We start from the raw sequence: 13,731 nt of genomic DNA, 5'->3' as shown, positions 1-13,731 counted from the left end.
TCGTGAATCTTCGGGCAGTCTCGGCACCTCTCGCACTGACGTCCTGTACGTACAGGACGTCAGCGCGACAGTTGCCGAGCCTGCCCGAAGATTCACGAGTGTACTGCGCTCGGTATATGCCGGCGCAGTATTCAAACTTGTGGCGGGAAGGACGCCGCAGAAGGACGCCGGACCCACCGAAGAGGACACCCGAAGCCGCAGAAGGACGCCGGACCCGACGAGGCCGCCGCGCAAGACACCAAAACCGTAAGTACAAAAAAACAAAAAAACTTTTTTTCCACAGGATTGGGGGCCACTTTAGGGGTGCGCGGTATACGCGGGAGCGCGTTATACCGCGATAAATACGGTATGTATTTTATCGTACATTGGGAAAAATTGCAGGAAACTGCATTTTTTATTTCTAATTTTGTGCAATAATGTATTGGCAAAAATAAAAAGTATATGTAACCAAATTTGCTTTCAAATTGAAAACCTATCCATCTAAAACAATTATGTAAAATGTGTGAGGATAAACTAAGAAATCTAAAAGATATAAATAGGTAGAATGTAGACAAGGGGACTTTAGGGAAGCGTTAGAAAGAAAAGGGCCTGGGGACTCAAAGTGGTTAAAAAAAAAAAAAAAATGTTAATGCTCCTTTGAGATATCTACGTACATGAACACAGGAATGTCCTGTTGGGAAATTATTCAATAAAACAATCAACACCATTAAACACTCACAGTTAAATTTAACTGAAGAACAAATATTACTGAATTAGATTTTTTTTAAATTAAAGTGGTTGTAAACCCCATTCATGAAATTTGAACTAAGCACATATAGCTGTAGTGTTTACTTATCCCTCTCCAAAATTCTACATGTAATTTCTCTCTGGTGCTTCATTCTGGTTATCTGCAGGAGTCACTTCTGACAAGCTCTGACACATGAGATAACATGAACTCAAAATTTGTGTCAGGGAGGGAGCTTAGAGGTAGATAATCAGGGAGCTTGTCTATTCAGACTACAGCTATGCATGTTCATTTGTTCCTCTACCTATGTGGAGGGGTGGGGGTCTCTTTCCTCCAATTAACTCTCACAGTGTATGTCCAGTCTGCCCACCCACCCCTGTGTACTGCTGGAAGAGGAAGAAAGATTTTTAACACAATCCGCACTTCTCAAAAGGATGTAGAAGGGGGAAGACTGCAGAAATATATTTGAGGCGATTCTCTTCATTGGGTATATGTGAGGGTTTACAACCACTTTAACTTTCCCAGAAAGACATTTTTTAGCACACAATATATACCGGCATTGGTTTCACATAGAGGATCAAGAAGTGTAGTGCCATGGACAGGATGATTGCACCCAGAAGCCAGATGTTAAGCCAAGGTGGCATCCTCAGTAGGGACTGGTTTTCAGACAAACTGCAGATATTAAATTGAGATAAGTGAGTTGTGCATTGGCTTATTTTGTGAAATATAGTTACATTGTGACAACTTGATGTTTCTCCTTGATCTCTAAAGTGCTGGATATTTTCAAACAGAATTACATAAACAACCAATAATAAGAGAACGAGAAACAGAATGCTGACCTTGGACGTTTTATGCAATTGTTGGCATAATGTCAACATTACATTTGCCACCTGCACCAAAATTATTTGATATTTTACAATGGAAAAAAAAATATATGTATATATAAAAATAAAATAGCAATATTTTTTTTTAGAGTATTCTTTTTTACGCTTCAATTCTTGGGGGTAGTTTGTTCACTGGGAGGTCTAGTATCTTTATTTTTCCCATGATGAAAACTACAAGGCAGATTAAAATCTTTTTATATGGGAAATAAGTTATATTGACTTAGTTTTTATTGAAACTGTTATATCAGCATCATGAAGTACTAAACGTTCCTTGTATGGCAATATAAAAAGTTAAAGAACCACAAAGATATTTGTTACATCAACCAGTGCACTATCAACTTGCTTTGTTTTTAATAATAATATACAGATTTGGAAAATAAGTCTCCAAAAAGTAAAAGGGAGAAAATAAAAAAAAAAGTCCTTCCTCCAGCTCTCTGCTTATGGTATGTTAAATGCTGTAACCTTTTTGCCTTATTTAGTAGTTTTATAAACACTAGTATAAATGACAATTTAAACTTTGCATGGAAATAGTTCACTGTTCTTACCTAGTTCTCTTAAAATTACCCATCATACCCACATGATTGTAATTTTAACAACTTTGAACAAGTTGTATGTTGAAATCGTTCTAAAGGTTTGGCCACTTTTTTTTTGTCCAAGTCTAATGAGTATAATGCTCAGAAATTCTTAATAAGATAGTTAACATTTAAAGGCTATATCTCTATACAGCATCATGATTTACCTGTTGAGAGCATTACACATCTCAATGGTTACCAGCACAGACAGGGCCATGGTAGTGGGATAGCGAGACTCAAACACTTCACAGTCAATTCCTTCAAATAATGGATTTTCAGGTGTGCACTTCATGAAGTGTCTCTATAAGGAATGTAAGAAAAAGAAAAAAGCACCACAAGCATTAGTAAGTGGTCTCATAAATGAACTCTTGTGTTTAGGTGGAACTTCAACTCACAGTGTGGTTTAAAGAAACTGTTCATACAAAAGAGCTATGTGGTTTAAAGAAACTGTTCATACAAAAGAGCCAGTAGTATTGGTTTGAGAGTATTCAGAATTCATTGACAGGTGGCATTTGATCTCCTAGGTTTCATCAGTTATGTGATCAAATCAAGTAATGTGACTGACCTCTCCTAGTGAGACTTTTTTTGTACAGAGATTTTAAAGCGACAAACTATAAAGCTACTAAATATTCCATACACATACACTACTTGGACTTTCTTTTTTTTCTTCATTAAATAACTTATTATTGTGTTTGTCTGCCTCCTTGTAACATGTCATTTTCCCCTTGTACCCAAATCTCTTTCCCCCCTCATTTCTGTTTGGAACAAGAAGTGCAAGTTAGTTATAGTCATGTGTGTTGCTCTATGCACACTACAAATCCCATAGCCCCTAGGCCAGTGATGGAAAACCATGGCAGATGTTTTGGAACTACATTTCCCATGATGCTCAACTACACTGCAGAGTGCATGAGCATCATGGGAAATGTAGTTCCAAACCATCAGGGGTCCCAAGGTTCGCCATCACTGCCCTAGGCCATCTCAGGAGCGAGAAAAAGATGGTGTCCACATTCCCACATACAGTAACAGTGGGACCATGGATAATAAACGCAGTCACAGTCTAACAAGAAGTCTGATCACAGCAGAATTTTTTTTTTGTTACTACATGCTCAAATAGAATTTTCTTCTTCTCTATCCTTTTTCGAGACATTTCCTGTCTGCAGGCACTTGTCCAGCCTTTGCTCATCATAGTTCTGGACTGACCACCTGACCATGACAACGGCAGACTATGCCTGCACAATGTGTTTTGACACAGCCGCTTGAAATTTCAACCAGGGATAAAATGTGTCAGGGCGACAATACAGGAGAACAATTAAGACACAGTTATTACCCCATAACAGGTAGTGCCTAAACAAAGCCTGTGACGTCACGCCAGAGTCGCGGCATGTGTGGTGGTGAGCCGGTTGGAGATATTGCTCTGATTAGCTTTAGCTTCTGTCATTTTGTAAGTGTATTTTATTGCAGGATATTTAAGAAAGAACTATAAAAGGAGTACACCATGTTTGTGCCTTTCAGCCTTGTTTGCCATGTGAGCTGAGTCCGTGGAGAGGTTTGGTAAGTGGAGGGGATGGATGCCCTGTGTCAATCAAGGATACAAAAGATGTACCTGGGTAAAGATTGATAAGCGTGTTGATAATTTTATTGAGGTGAGCAGGTCCTTCACCTGGTGATGGATGTGCACGTTGCATGAAGAGTGAAAAGTAAAGACACTGGGTGATTTGCTCAATATATTTTCATCACCATTTTGAAATATTTTTTTCTGGAAGTCGTTGGATATACATGTAATACACAATTATATGGGACTTTGAACTATTATTAATTGAGGTGTTGCACCACACTGAATTTATTTTAATATAATACAACATTTAATGGGCACATCTCATAAATGTTCTAGCCACCAAAAAGGCTATTTTGGTGGCTAGAATTTCTAAGGGTATATCCCTTGAAATAATAGATCTAGCCTGGTGGGGATATGCCAGGGGTCAACTGCAAGAAGTCTGAGTATGTCTGTATACCAGGTTCTTCTGGGCAAATTTGGTACCGGAATTGTCATCTTTCTCTCTTGCTCCATTTTGTAGAGCAGGTGAGGTGGAATTCTTAGTGGAGGGAAGGTTAGACGGAATCAAGACCAGGGGATAACTAGAGCATACAAGGCCAGAGCTAGAGAATGCCTGGTTCTAATTACAAACAAAAGGTAGTATATTGTTTGTTGCATGTTTATCTGGAGGCTAGGAAATCCAAATTCAGACCCTGGAGTCGAAGGACTTCTGACCTGCAATAAACGTATTATTTTTTTTTCCTTTAAATTCTTCATTCAGTAGTTTCACTTACAGGGTATGCAGTCATAATAAACAATACGAATACAAAATATGACATTGGTAGGATATATATATTTTCAGATACCACATAAAGTAGCAGATGGAGTTGCATGACACATTTAACAAGTACCTGTCAGTGCAATGGGATGGAGTGAATGAGACAGGGGGAAAAGGGAAAAGCAGAGGATAAAAAAAAAAAAGTGGGGGTGGTAGAATAGCATGTGGCCTCGGCAAACAAAAGGAGGTAGAAATAAAGTACTTCAACAGTGCTGCAAGACACTAAATTGTTCCCAATAGATCCATATGGCCATATGATTTTGGACCTATCAGTGTTGAAGAGGTCGTTTGTTTTCAAGCACAAGCCCTTATGGCTTCAGGATATGGTTAAACAATTTCTTGCACCGTTTCTTTGATGATGGGGTCACATTTAGGACAGCTTCCATATTATCATAGAGAGATATGAGTAAGCTGTGATATGATTTGGGTGGCCTGGTGCCAAAAAAGTCACAGTAAAGAATTCCCTAAAAAAACATGCAGTATAGTGTCTGCCATGGCATTACACCACCAGCATATATCACTCTGTTATGGGAAATGTTTAGAAAGAACAGACCGTGTCCTAAACCTGCAGAAGAAGCTGCCACATGTCAAAAGAGTCTGGATTAGAGCAAAAGCAAAAAGACATTAGTTTCAAGTTGCCAGAGCCCCCAAAAAAAAATGTATCTGTAACCCCTGGGGAAAATGTTGGATGTCCTACTATAAAGTATAAGGAAGGAGTGTTACAAATTAAGTAGTTTAAAATATGTGTTGGTGTCAGGTAGAGTCCCATTAATAGGTACTTTTGAAAAGCCTTCACAGTGCTCCTTTATGACCATGGGACCAGGGTCAAAAGAAGAGGGAGTAGTCCTGTTCAAGGGAGACCCAGAGTTTGTGTATCTTATGTTTACACCAATCGACTACTCTTGCCATAAGGTCAGCCGTATAACTAAGGGAAGGTCTGGAAATCCCACTCCACTCCTGAGTTTTGATTTGAACAGAGTGTCTGCCATTTTGAATTGATTTACCCTGCCAAATAAATGTAACAAAATCAGCCTAGATGGATCAGTAGAATGAAAACTTGTTTTGTTCTTGAGTTTAGTTACCTTTTTAAATAATAATTTTTATTAAATTTGAAGAATAAAAATTACAACACTGTATACAGGGTATACGAAAGGTAAAATTGTAAAGTACAAGGAATATAATTGACATTAATATTAACTAAAAGGAAAGGGGGATAAAAGGGAAAATGCCAGGATGGGAAGGTTCAATTAGGGGCATACGTATAAGAATTTTTAGGAGTACATCACCAATGTAATAGGGATCTATTAAAGTTCAAAGGGAAGAAAGATGTAGCTATTTAATGAATATTCCATTTATTTATAAAATTATAATTTTATTTAATTTTCATACATAAAACTAATATTCTTATACAAAATCCATTTGACTTACCAGCTGGTAAAATGTCACCTGTGGTCCATCCTCATCATATAGGAACCACCATGTGGCAGCTCCCACAGTGCCCAGACCTACATAAACTGGTGCAAAAAGCAAAAATAGAATACATTCAGAAATGTAGCACAGTCGCACTCCACAATAATTAGAACACATGTAAAAAGCAAACATCCGTAGTGCTAAAACCAACTACTGTAGATAAGAAACCAGAATATACTGTAAAGACAAAACTTTACTTTGTATAAAATATATTATTTCTATGTAAGACTAACGATGCTTCTATAGCCAGGATGTCTGTATTTGCTCATATACTGAACAGATAAGGAAGTCAGGACCATCATCTATGTACATTTAGCACAAGATGGTGCCATCATCAAGGTTCGTGAAAACATTTGCTGACAGCTTAGGTTGTCAGGTTTGTTATGCATATTTTGGTTCATAATTGTCCTTGCCACACACTTGCTTTAAGATAAAAGATTGCTTTTATGACATTTTTATACAAATATATACAGATCTTCTACAACAGATTTGACAGGTTAAGGTATTTTATATAATAAAGGGATTTTTATATACAGCTTACCTGTAAAATCCTTTTCTTGGAGTACATCACGGGACACAGAGCGTCATAGACATTACCATATGGGTTATAGAGTCTACCTTCAGGTGATGGACACTGGCATTCTCAGACAGGAAGTCCCCTCCCTATATAACCCCCTCCCATAGTGAGAGTACCTCAGTTTTGTAGCAAGCAGTATGACTCCCAAAAATATTCCTCATAAGAGGGGTGGGAGCTCTGTGTCCCGTGATGTACTCCAAGAAAAGGATTTTACAGGTAAGCTGTATATAAAAATCCCTTTTTCTTTATCGTACATCACGGGACACAGAGCGGCATATTCATTACCATATGGGATGTCCCAAAGCAATGCTTAATGAGGGGAGGGAGACATCACAAAAAGAAAAAATCAATTTAAATTGAAATAAATCAAAGTAAGGGTGCCCTGGATCTGAGGATCCTATACTGCAGCCTGCAGAACCGCCTGCCCAAAGGCTGCGTCAGCACTCCTTCTAACATCCAACTGATAAAACTTTGTGAACGTGTGGACTGATGACCAGGTCGCCGCCCTCCAAACCTGAGCCATGGGGATCTGGTGGTGCGCTGCCCAGGAGGCGCCCATGGCCCTAGTAGAATGGGCCTTGACCGACAAAGGAGGGGATAACCCCTTTAAGCCGTAGGCCTGGACAATCAATTGTTGAATCCATCTAGAGATGGTGGATTTTGCTGCAGCCTGACCCTTCTTAGGTCCATCCGGTAGGACGAATAACACCTCCGTCCTCCGAATTCCCTCTGTGGCCTTAAGATAGAACTTCATGGCTCTGACAATATCCAAGGTATGCAACAATTCCTCCTTTCTAGAGGTAGGCTTCGGAAAGAAAGATGGTAGAACCAAGTCCTGGTTTAAGTGAAAATTAGATATGACTTTTGGTAGAAAGGATGGGTGAGGACGGAGAACCACTCTATCCTTATGCAGAATGAGGTATGGTTCTCTGCAAGACAAAGCTGCCAGCTCTGACACGCTCCTAGCGGAAGCCATCGCTACCAAAAACACTAACTTCCTAGTTAGTAACAACAACGGAACCTCTGCCAACGGCTCGAAAGGCTGTCTTTGGAGAGCAGATAAAACCAGATTTAGGTTCCATGGACAAAGGGGTGCCTTGACCGGAGGATTAATACCCTGACCCCCTGCAAAAAAGTTTTAACCAGATAGTGGGTGGCCAAAGGTCTCTGAAACCAGATTGATAAGGCCGAAATCTGTCCCTTGATAGTGCTTACTGCCAGGTTCTTTTCTACTCCCAACTGTAGAAATTGTAAAACCCTGTCAATGGTATATCTTCGGGGGTGCCACTTGTAGGACTCGCACCAGACTACATAGGCCTTCCACACCCTGTAATAAATTACTCTGGAGACTGGCTTTCTAGCCTTAATCAGAGTAGAAATTACCTGGCTAGACAAGCCTCTACCCCTGAGAATCAGGGATTCAGCCGACCAGGCCGTCAAATTTAGATGCCGTAAAGCAGGGTGGAGGATCGGCCCTTGAGAGAGTAGATCTGGCCGAAGTGGGAATGCCCAGGGTTTTCCCACCGCCATTCTCACAATCAGAGAATACCACGACCTCCGGGGCCAAGCCGGAGCCACCAGGACCACTGTTTTGCGCTCCACCCCGATTCTGCGTAGCAGGCGGGGCAGCAAATGTAATGGGGGAAATGCATACAGTAGATTGAACGGATGCCAGGGGCAAACCAACGCATTGGTTCCGCAGGCCAACGGATCCCTTGTTCGGGACATGAACCTGTTCAGTTTCTTGTTGAACCTTGATGCCATGATGTCTACATCTGGAAACCCCAACCTCTGGCAAACCTCCTGGAAGACCTGGGGGTGGAGAGACCACTCCCCTGGGAGCAGTTGCTGGCGACTTAGAAAATATGCCTGTAAGTTGTCCACTCCGGGGATAAATATTGCCGAGATACAGGGCACATGAGCCTCTGCCCAAAGAAAGATCAAGTTCACCTCCCTCTGAGCGGCTTGACTTTTCATGCCCCCCTGGTGGTTTATATATGCCACGGCCGTGGCATTGTTGGACTGCACTCTCACCGGTGACCCCTGTAAACTGGAGGTCCAAGCCACTAGGGCCAACGGTGCAGCTCTGATCTCCAAGGCATTGATAGGCAGGAGCCTCTCCGACTCCGACCAAATTCCTTGTTGCGTCCGTCTGTACAGGCTGGCATCCGTGGTTACTACCTTCCAGGAAACATGACTGAAGGACTTTCCTTTCTGTAGGTTCTGAGGGACCAACCACCAGCACAGACTTTGTCGCACCCTTGCCGAGAGGGTCCACCGCACCTAGCAACCCCAATGGCCCATCCAAGGCAGCTTCCTCTGGTCTTTCAGGAGAGGTCGGAACGGGCGGGGCCTGAGCAAGATCCTCAGAGCCTGAGGGGGAACCCTTTTGTTTAACATTTTTAGCATTTTTTGCCATCCCCGAGCCTTTGGGAGCCATAGTACAATATTGAGGCACTCCGCTGACAACAACCCACTGTCGTAGCAAGAAGACCAAAAACCCACGCAAGGGGAGTATTAGGAAGAACCCATTATCCCTGCCCCTAGGAAGGAATACCAGTGAGGAATTACAATCCCACCTTCCTATGTGCTGTGTTTTGCTGAGCTTAGACAAACTCAGGCTGCTGAAAGAGACCCCTGGCTTAATACAAAAAAATGGTCAGAGTGGAGCCAGCTCTATGCCGCCACTGGGTGCCGCTGTGGTCTGGTGGACTCGCAGGATCCGACGTTTACTGCCGCTCTGTGACCCTCCAGCCGTCTGCTAGCCACCTTGGGCTGAAGTGAGCCGTGTGCTGCTTACGTCAGGCGAGGAAGGAACGCCCCCGGACGCCGCGTCCCGCATCAATAAACCACGTGTACGCGCACGCGTCACCTATGCTGTCATGGTGGGGGGACCGAGGCGCCGCGCTGGAGAAGCAATCCGCGGCACACACAGACCACGAGGGACCGTCCGGACCCGGCACCCGTTCTAGGGTAAGACAAACCTGGTCCTGCAATGAAACCTTCCTATTTCCCATGTTAGAAGGGGTGGCCGACTTCTTTTCCCCATAGAGACAGGAACGAGCCTTCCCCATGCAAAACCCTGCAGCCACAGCAGCCATGCAAACACAGCCCAGGGAGAACATACATATGGGGAAAAATTAAACCATCCTGTCTTTGCAAGACATAGTGGAATATTTGCCAATGCAGAGCATACTTAAAGGCTACCCCAAAAATCTCCCGCTGGTAAATCCTGCCGTCGAACCAAGTCCCGCAGGCCCCCCATCTAGCAAGAGGCCCAACCTTCTACCATCGCCGTGGGTATTGTTCTAGACCTTCAGGGACCGGGGTCCTGGAACGGAACACCACTCCCCTGGACCTATACAGCATCCTGGCAACAGAAACCTTTGGATTTGAAGAGACCAAAGTTCTGGACTCCGGAATCCAGCCCTCGGAGGAGAGGCGTTATAGGCAAAACCCCACGGCTTGGGGTCTGGGTACTGTCCATTTTAGCTCTGAGGCACTCTGGACAGATCCGGTTAGCCTGCCCGCCCAAGGACGTTAGAGGCATAGCTATTCTGTGACCAACACCTAAGACACTGGCGAAAAAACTGAGGTACTCCCACTATGGGAGGGGGTTATATAGGGAGGGGACTTTCTGTCTGAGAATGCCAGTGTCCATCACCTGAAGGTAGACTTTATAACCCATATGGTAATGACTATGCCGCTCTGTGTCCTGTGATGTACGATAAAGAAATAGCAAGTTAATCAATAAATTGCCTTTTCTTGAGTCTCTCTCTCTCTCTGTATGCCAGTATTACATAGATGGGGTAGGTAGAAGGAACAATACCTCCAATTGCAAGATATCTAAAGAAAAGCCACCCGCTGATAAGTGGTTCCCTAGGATTACGGGGTTGCTTATCCATGATGTCCAGGTCAGGAGGGTTAAATCCCAGTGCAGTGGCAGGTAATCCATCGGTTACAAGATTAACCCAGAGCAGTTGGACGGGGATTAAGGCTTCTGGCAGGCCAAGGATAGCAGTGAGAAAGATACTAAAAGAAAAGAACACACAATAAAAGCATTTAATACACAAATGTTAGTCTTAATAAATAAAAGCGTATTAGTATTCCTACTAACCTTTGAAAGCAAGTTTACACATTACTATACATCAGTTTTTAATTTATCCCAAAAGTTTTTGCAGTGTACTTTGGAAATGTCTGTGCTGAAACATTCCCCCACCCCAATCTAATGCAGGGTGCTATAAATTGCCTGCTCCACATTGCATACATTTTCTAAAATCTTTATAGTCTGCATAATGTGTTTAAGGGCTCCCTGGGCACCCTGCAGCAATGCTTTGGAAAATAAAAGGCACAGATTTGCATCTTGTAAGAGGTATTGATATGTTTAAGTATTTTATATCATAGTAGCCTTCTTAACCACTTCCGGACCGCCGCATGTACATTTACGTCGGCAGAATGGCACGGACAGGCACATCAACGTACCTGTACATGCTCTGCTTGACGTGGGTCGGGGGTCCGATCGGGACCCCTCCCGGTACTTGCGGCTGTCCGAGCGATCCGGGATGAGGGGGCGGCGGTTCGTTTTTGTCCGCCCCCTCCGGATCGCTCTTAGCCAATGCGCGTCCTCCTCTGCCTGCACTGTAAACACAGGCAGAGGAGGAAGTTATGTCACCGCTCCTCCCGCCGGAATATTCGTCCGGTGGAGGAACGGAGACATCACACAGTGAGTACACAAGCACTACACTGACACCTGTACACATAGGCACACAAAGCCCCCCCCCCCCGCAGCCCCCCCGTCACACTGTCACTAAATAGCAGTGATCATTTACTGATCACTGCATTTAGTGTCAGTGTGACAGGCAGTTAGTGTTAGGTCCAGGGTAGCCCCCTACCCCCCCCAATAAAGGTTTTAACCCCTTGATCACCCCCTAGTTAACCCTTTCACCCCCCTTTTGCCAGCGTCACTAAGCGATCGTTTTTCTGATCGCTGTATTAGTGTCGCTCGTGCCACTAGGTAGCTAGTTTTTTGTTTAGGTTCGCTGCCATGTTTTTATAGCGATAGAAAATTTATGGGGGTACCTAACGCTATAAAAACATGGCGGCGAACCTCAAAAAAAAACTAGCTACCTAGCGGCACTAATACAGCGATCAGAAAAACGATCGCTTAGTGACGCTGGCAAAAGGGGGTGAAAGGGTTAACTAGGGGGTGATCAAGGGGTTAAAACCTTTATTGGGGGGGTAGGGGGCTACCCTGGACCTAACACTTTTAACCCCCTTGATCACCCCCTAGTTAACACTTTCACCCCCCTTTTGCCAGCGTCACTAAGCGATCGATTTTCTGATCGCTGTATTAGTGTCGCTCGTGCCGCTAGGTAGCTAGTTTTTTTTGAGGTTCGCTGCCATGTTTTTTATAGCGTTAGGTACCCCCATACATTTTTTAATAAAGGTTTTAACCCCTGATTGCCCCTAAAGTTAACCCTTTCACCCCCTATTGCTAGCGTCACTAAGCGATCGTTTTTCTGATCGCTGTATTAGTGTCGCTAGTGCCGCTAGGTAGCTAGTTCTTTTTTGCGGTTCGCCCGCCAGGTTTTTATAGCATTAGGTACCCCCATACATTTTTAAATAAAGGTTTTAACCCCTGATTGCCCCTAGAGTTAACCCTTTCACCCCCTATTGCCAGCGTCACTAAGCGATCGTTTTTCTGATCGCTGTATTAGTGCCGCTAGGTAGCTAGTTATTTTTTGAGGTTCGCCCGTTAGCTTGGGGTTTCTTCTTTCCAAAATGGGGTCATTTGGGGGGGTTGTGTGCCATCTTGGCATTTTATGGCCTTCAAAACTATGATAGGTAGTGAGGAGTGAAATCAAAAATTTATGCCCTTAGAAATCTTGAAGGCGGTGCTTGGTTTTCGGGGCCCCGTACGCGGCTAGGCTCCCAAAAAGTCCCACACATGTGGTATCCCCATACTCAGGAGAAGCAGCAGAATGTATTTTGGGGTGCAATTCCACATATAACCATGGCATGTGTGAGAAATATATCATTTAGTGACAACTTTATGCAAAAAAAAATCAGTTTGTCATATTCCCGCAACTTGTGTCAAAATATAAAATATTCCATGGACTCGACATGCCTCTCAGCAAATAGCTTGGGGTGTCTACTTTCCAAAATGGGGTCATTTGGGGGGGTTTTGTGCTATTTTGGCATTTTATGGCCTTCGAAACTGTGATAGGTAGTGAGGAGTGAAATCAAAAATTTGCGCCCTTAGAAATGCTAAAGGCGGTGCTTGGTTTTCGGGGTCCCGTACGTGGCTAGGCTCCCAAAATGTCCCAAACATGTGGTATCCCCGTACTCAGAAGAAGCAGCAGAATGTATTTTGGGGTGCAATTCCACATATAACCATGGCATGTGTGAGCAATATATAATTTAGTGACAACTTTTTGTAAATATATATATTTTTTTGTCATTATTCAATCACTTGGGACAAAAAAAAAAAAATATTCAATGGACTCAACATGCCTCTCAGTTTCCTTGGGGTGTCTACTTTTCAAAATGGGGTCATTTGGGGGGGTTTTGTACTGCCCTGCCATTTTAGCACCTCAAGAAATGAGATAGGCAGTCATAAAATAAAAGCTGTGTAAATTCCAGAAAATGTACCCTAGTTTGTAGACGCTACAATTTTTGCGAAAACCAATAAATATACGCTTATTGCGATTTTTTTTACTAAAGACATGTGGCTGAATACATTTTGGCCTAAATGTTTGACTAAAATGTAGTTTATTTGATATTTTTTACTTTTTGTTCTAAGAAAAATCATTTTTTTTCAAAATTTTCTGTCTTTTTCCGTTTATATCGCAAAAAATAAAAATCGCAGAGGCAATCAAATACCATCAAAAGAAAGCTCTATTTGTGGGAAGAAAAGGACGCAAATTTTGTTTCGTTTCGGTACAACATTGCATGAACGTGCAATTACCAGTTAAAGCAGCGCAGTGCCAAATTGTGAAAACACCTTGGGTCTTTAGGCAGCATATTGGTCCGGTCCTTAAGTGGTTAAAAATAAAATTTTATTTTATTTTCTTTCAGCTGGAAAAAAATGCTTTTACTTGTGTTATATGCAAAACAGTGACTTGTGTGATTA

General features: G+C 42.8%; 1 protein-coding gene across 2 annotated transcripts in view; it reads right to left on the bottom strand.

Annotated features, from left to right (window-relative positions):
- Positions 1 to 13,731, bottom strand: part of ATP2A3 (ATPase sarcoplasmic/endoplasmic reticulum Ca2+ transporting 3) — a 262,677-nt gene that overhangs the window by 17,609 nt on the left and 231,337 nt on the right. For both annotated transcript variants that reach the window (XM_040336717.1, XM_040336716.1), the window contains exons 16-19: positions 10,429 to 10,631; positions 5,981 to 6,066; positions 2,348 to 2,481; positions 1,279 to 1,396 (exon numbers count right to left, since the gene is read on the bottom strand). In XM_040336717.1, coding sequence (XP_040192651.1) covers positions 1,279 to 1,396; positions 2,348 to 2,481; positions 5,981 to 6,066; positions 10,429 to 10,631 — 541 coding nt within the window. The remainder of the gene's footprint in view (positions 1 to 1,278; positions 1,397 to 2,347; positions 2,482 to 5,980; positions 6,067 to 10,428; positions 10,632 to 13,731) is intronic.

Source organism: Rana temporaria, chromosome 2, assembly GCF_905171775.1.
Source record: "Rana temporaria chromosome 2, aRanTem1.1, whole genome shotgun sequence".
In the NCBI taxonomy this organism is placed as follows: Eukaryota; Metazoa; Chordata; class Amphibia; order Anura; family Ranidae; genus Rana; species Rana temporaria.
This window is presented reverse-complemented; position numbering and strand designations above follow the sequence as displayed.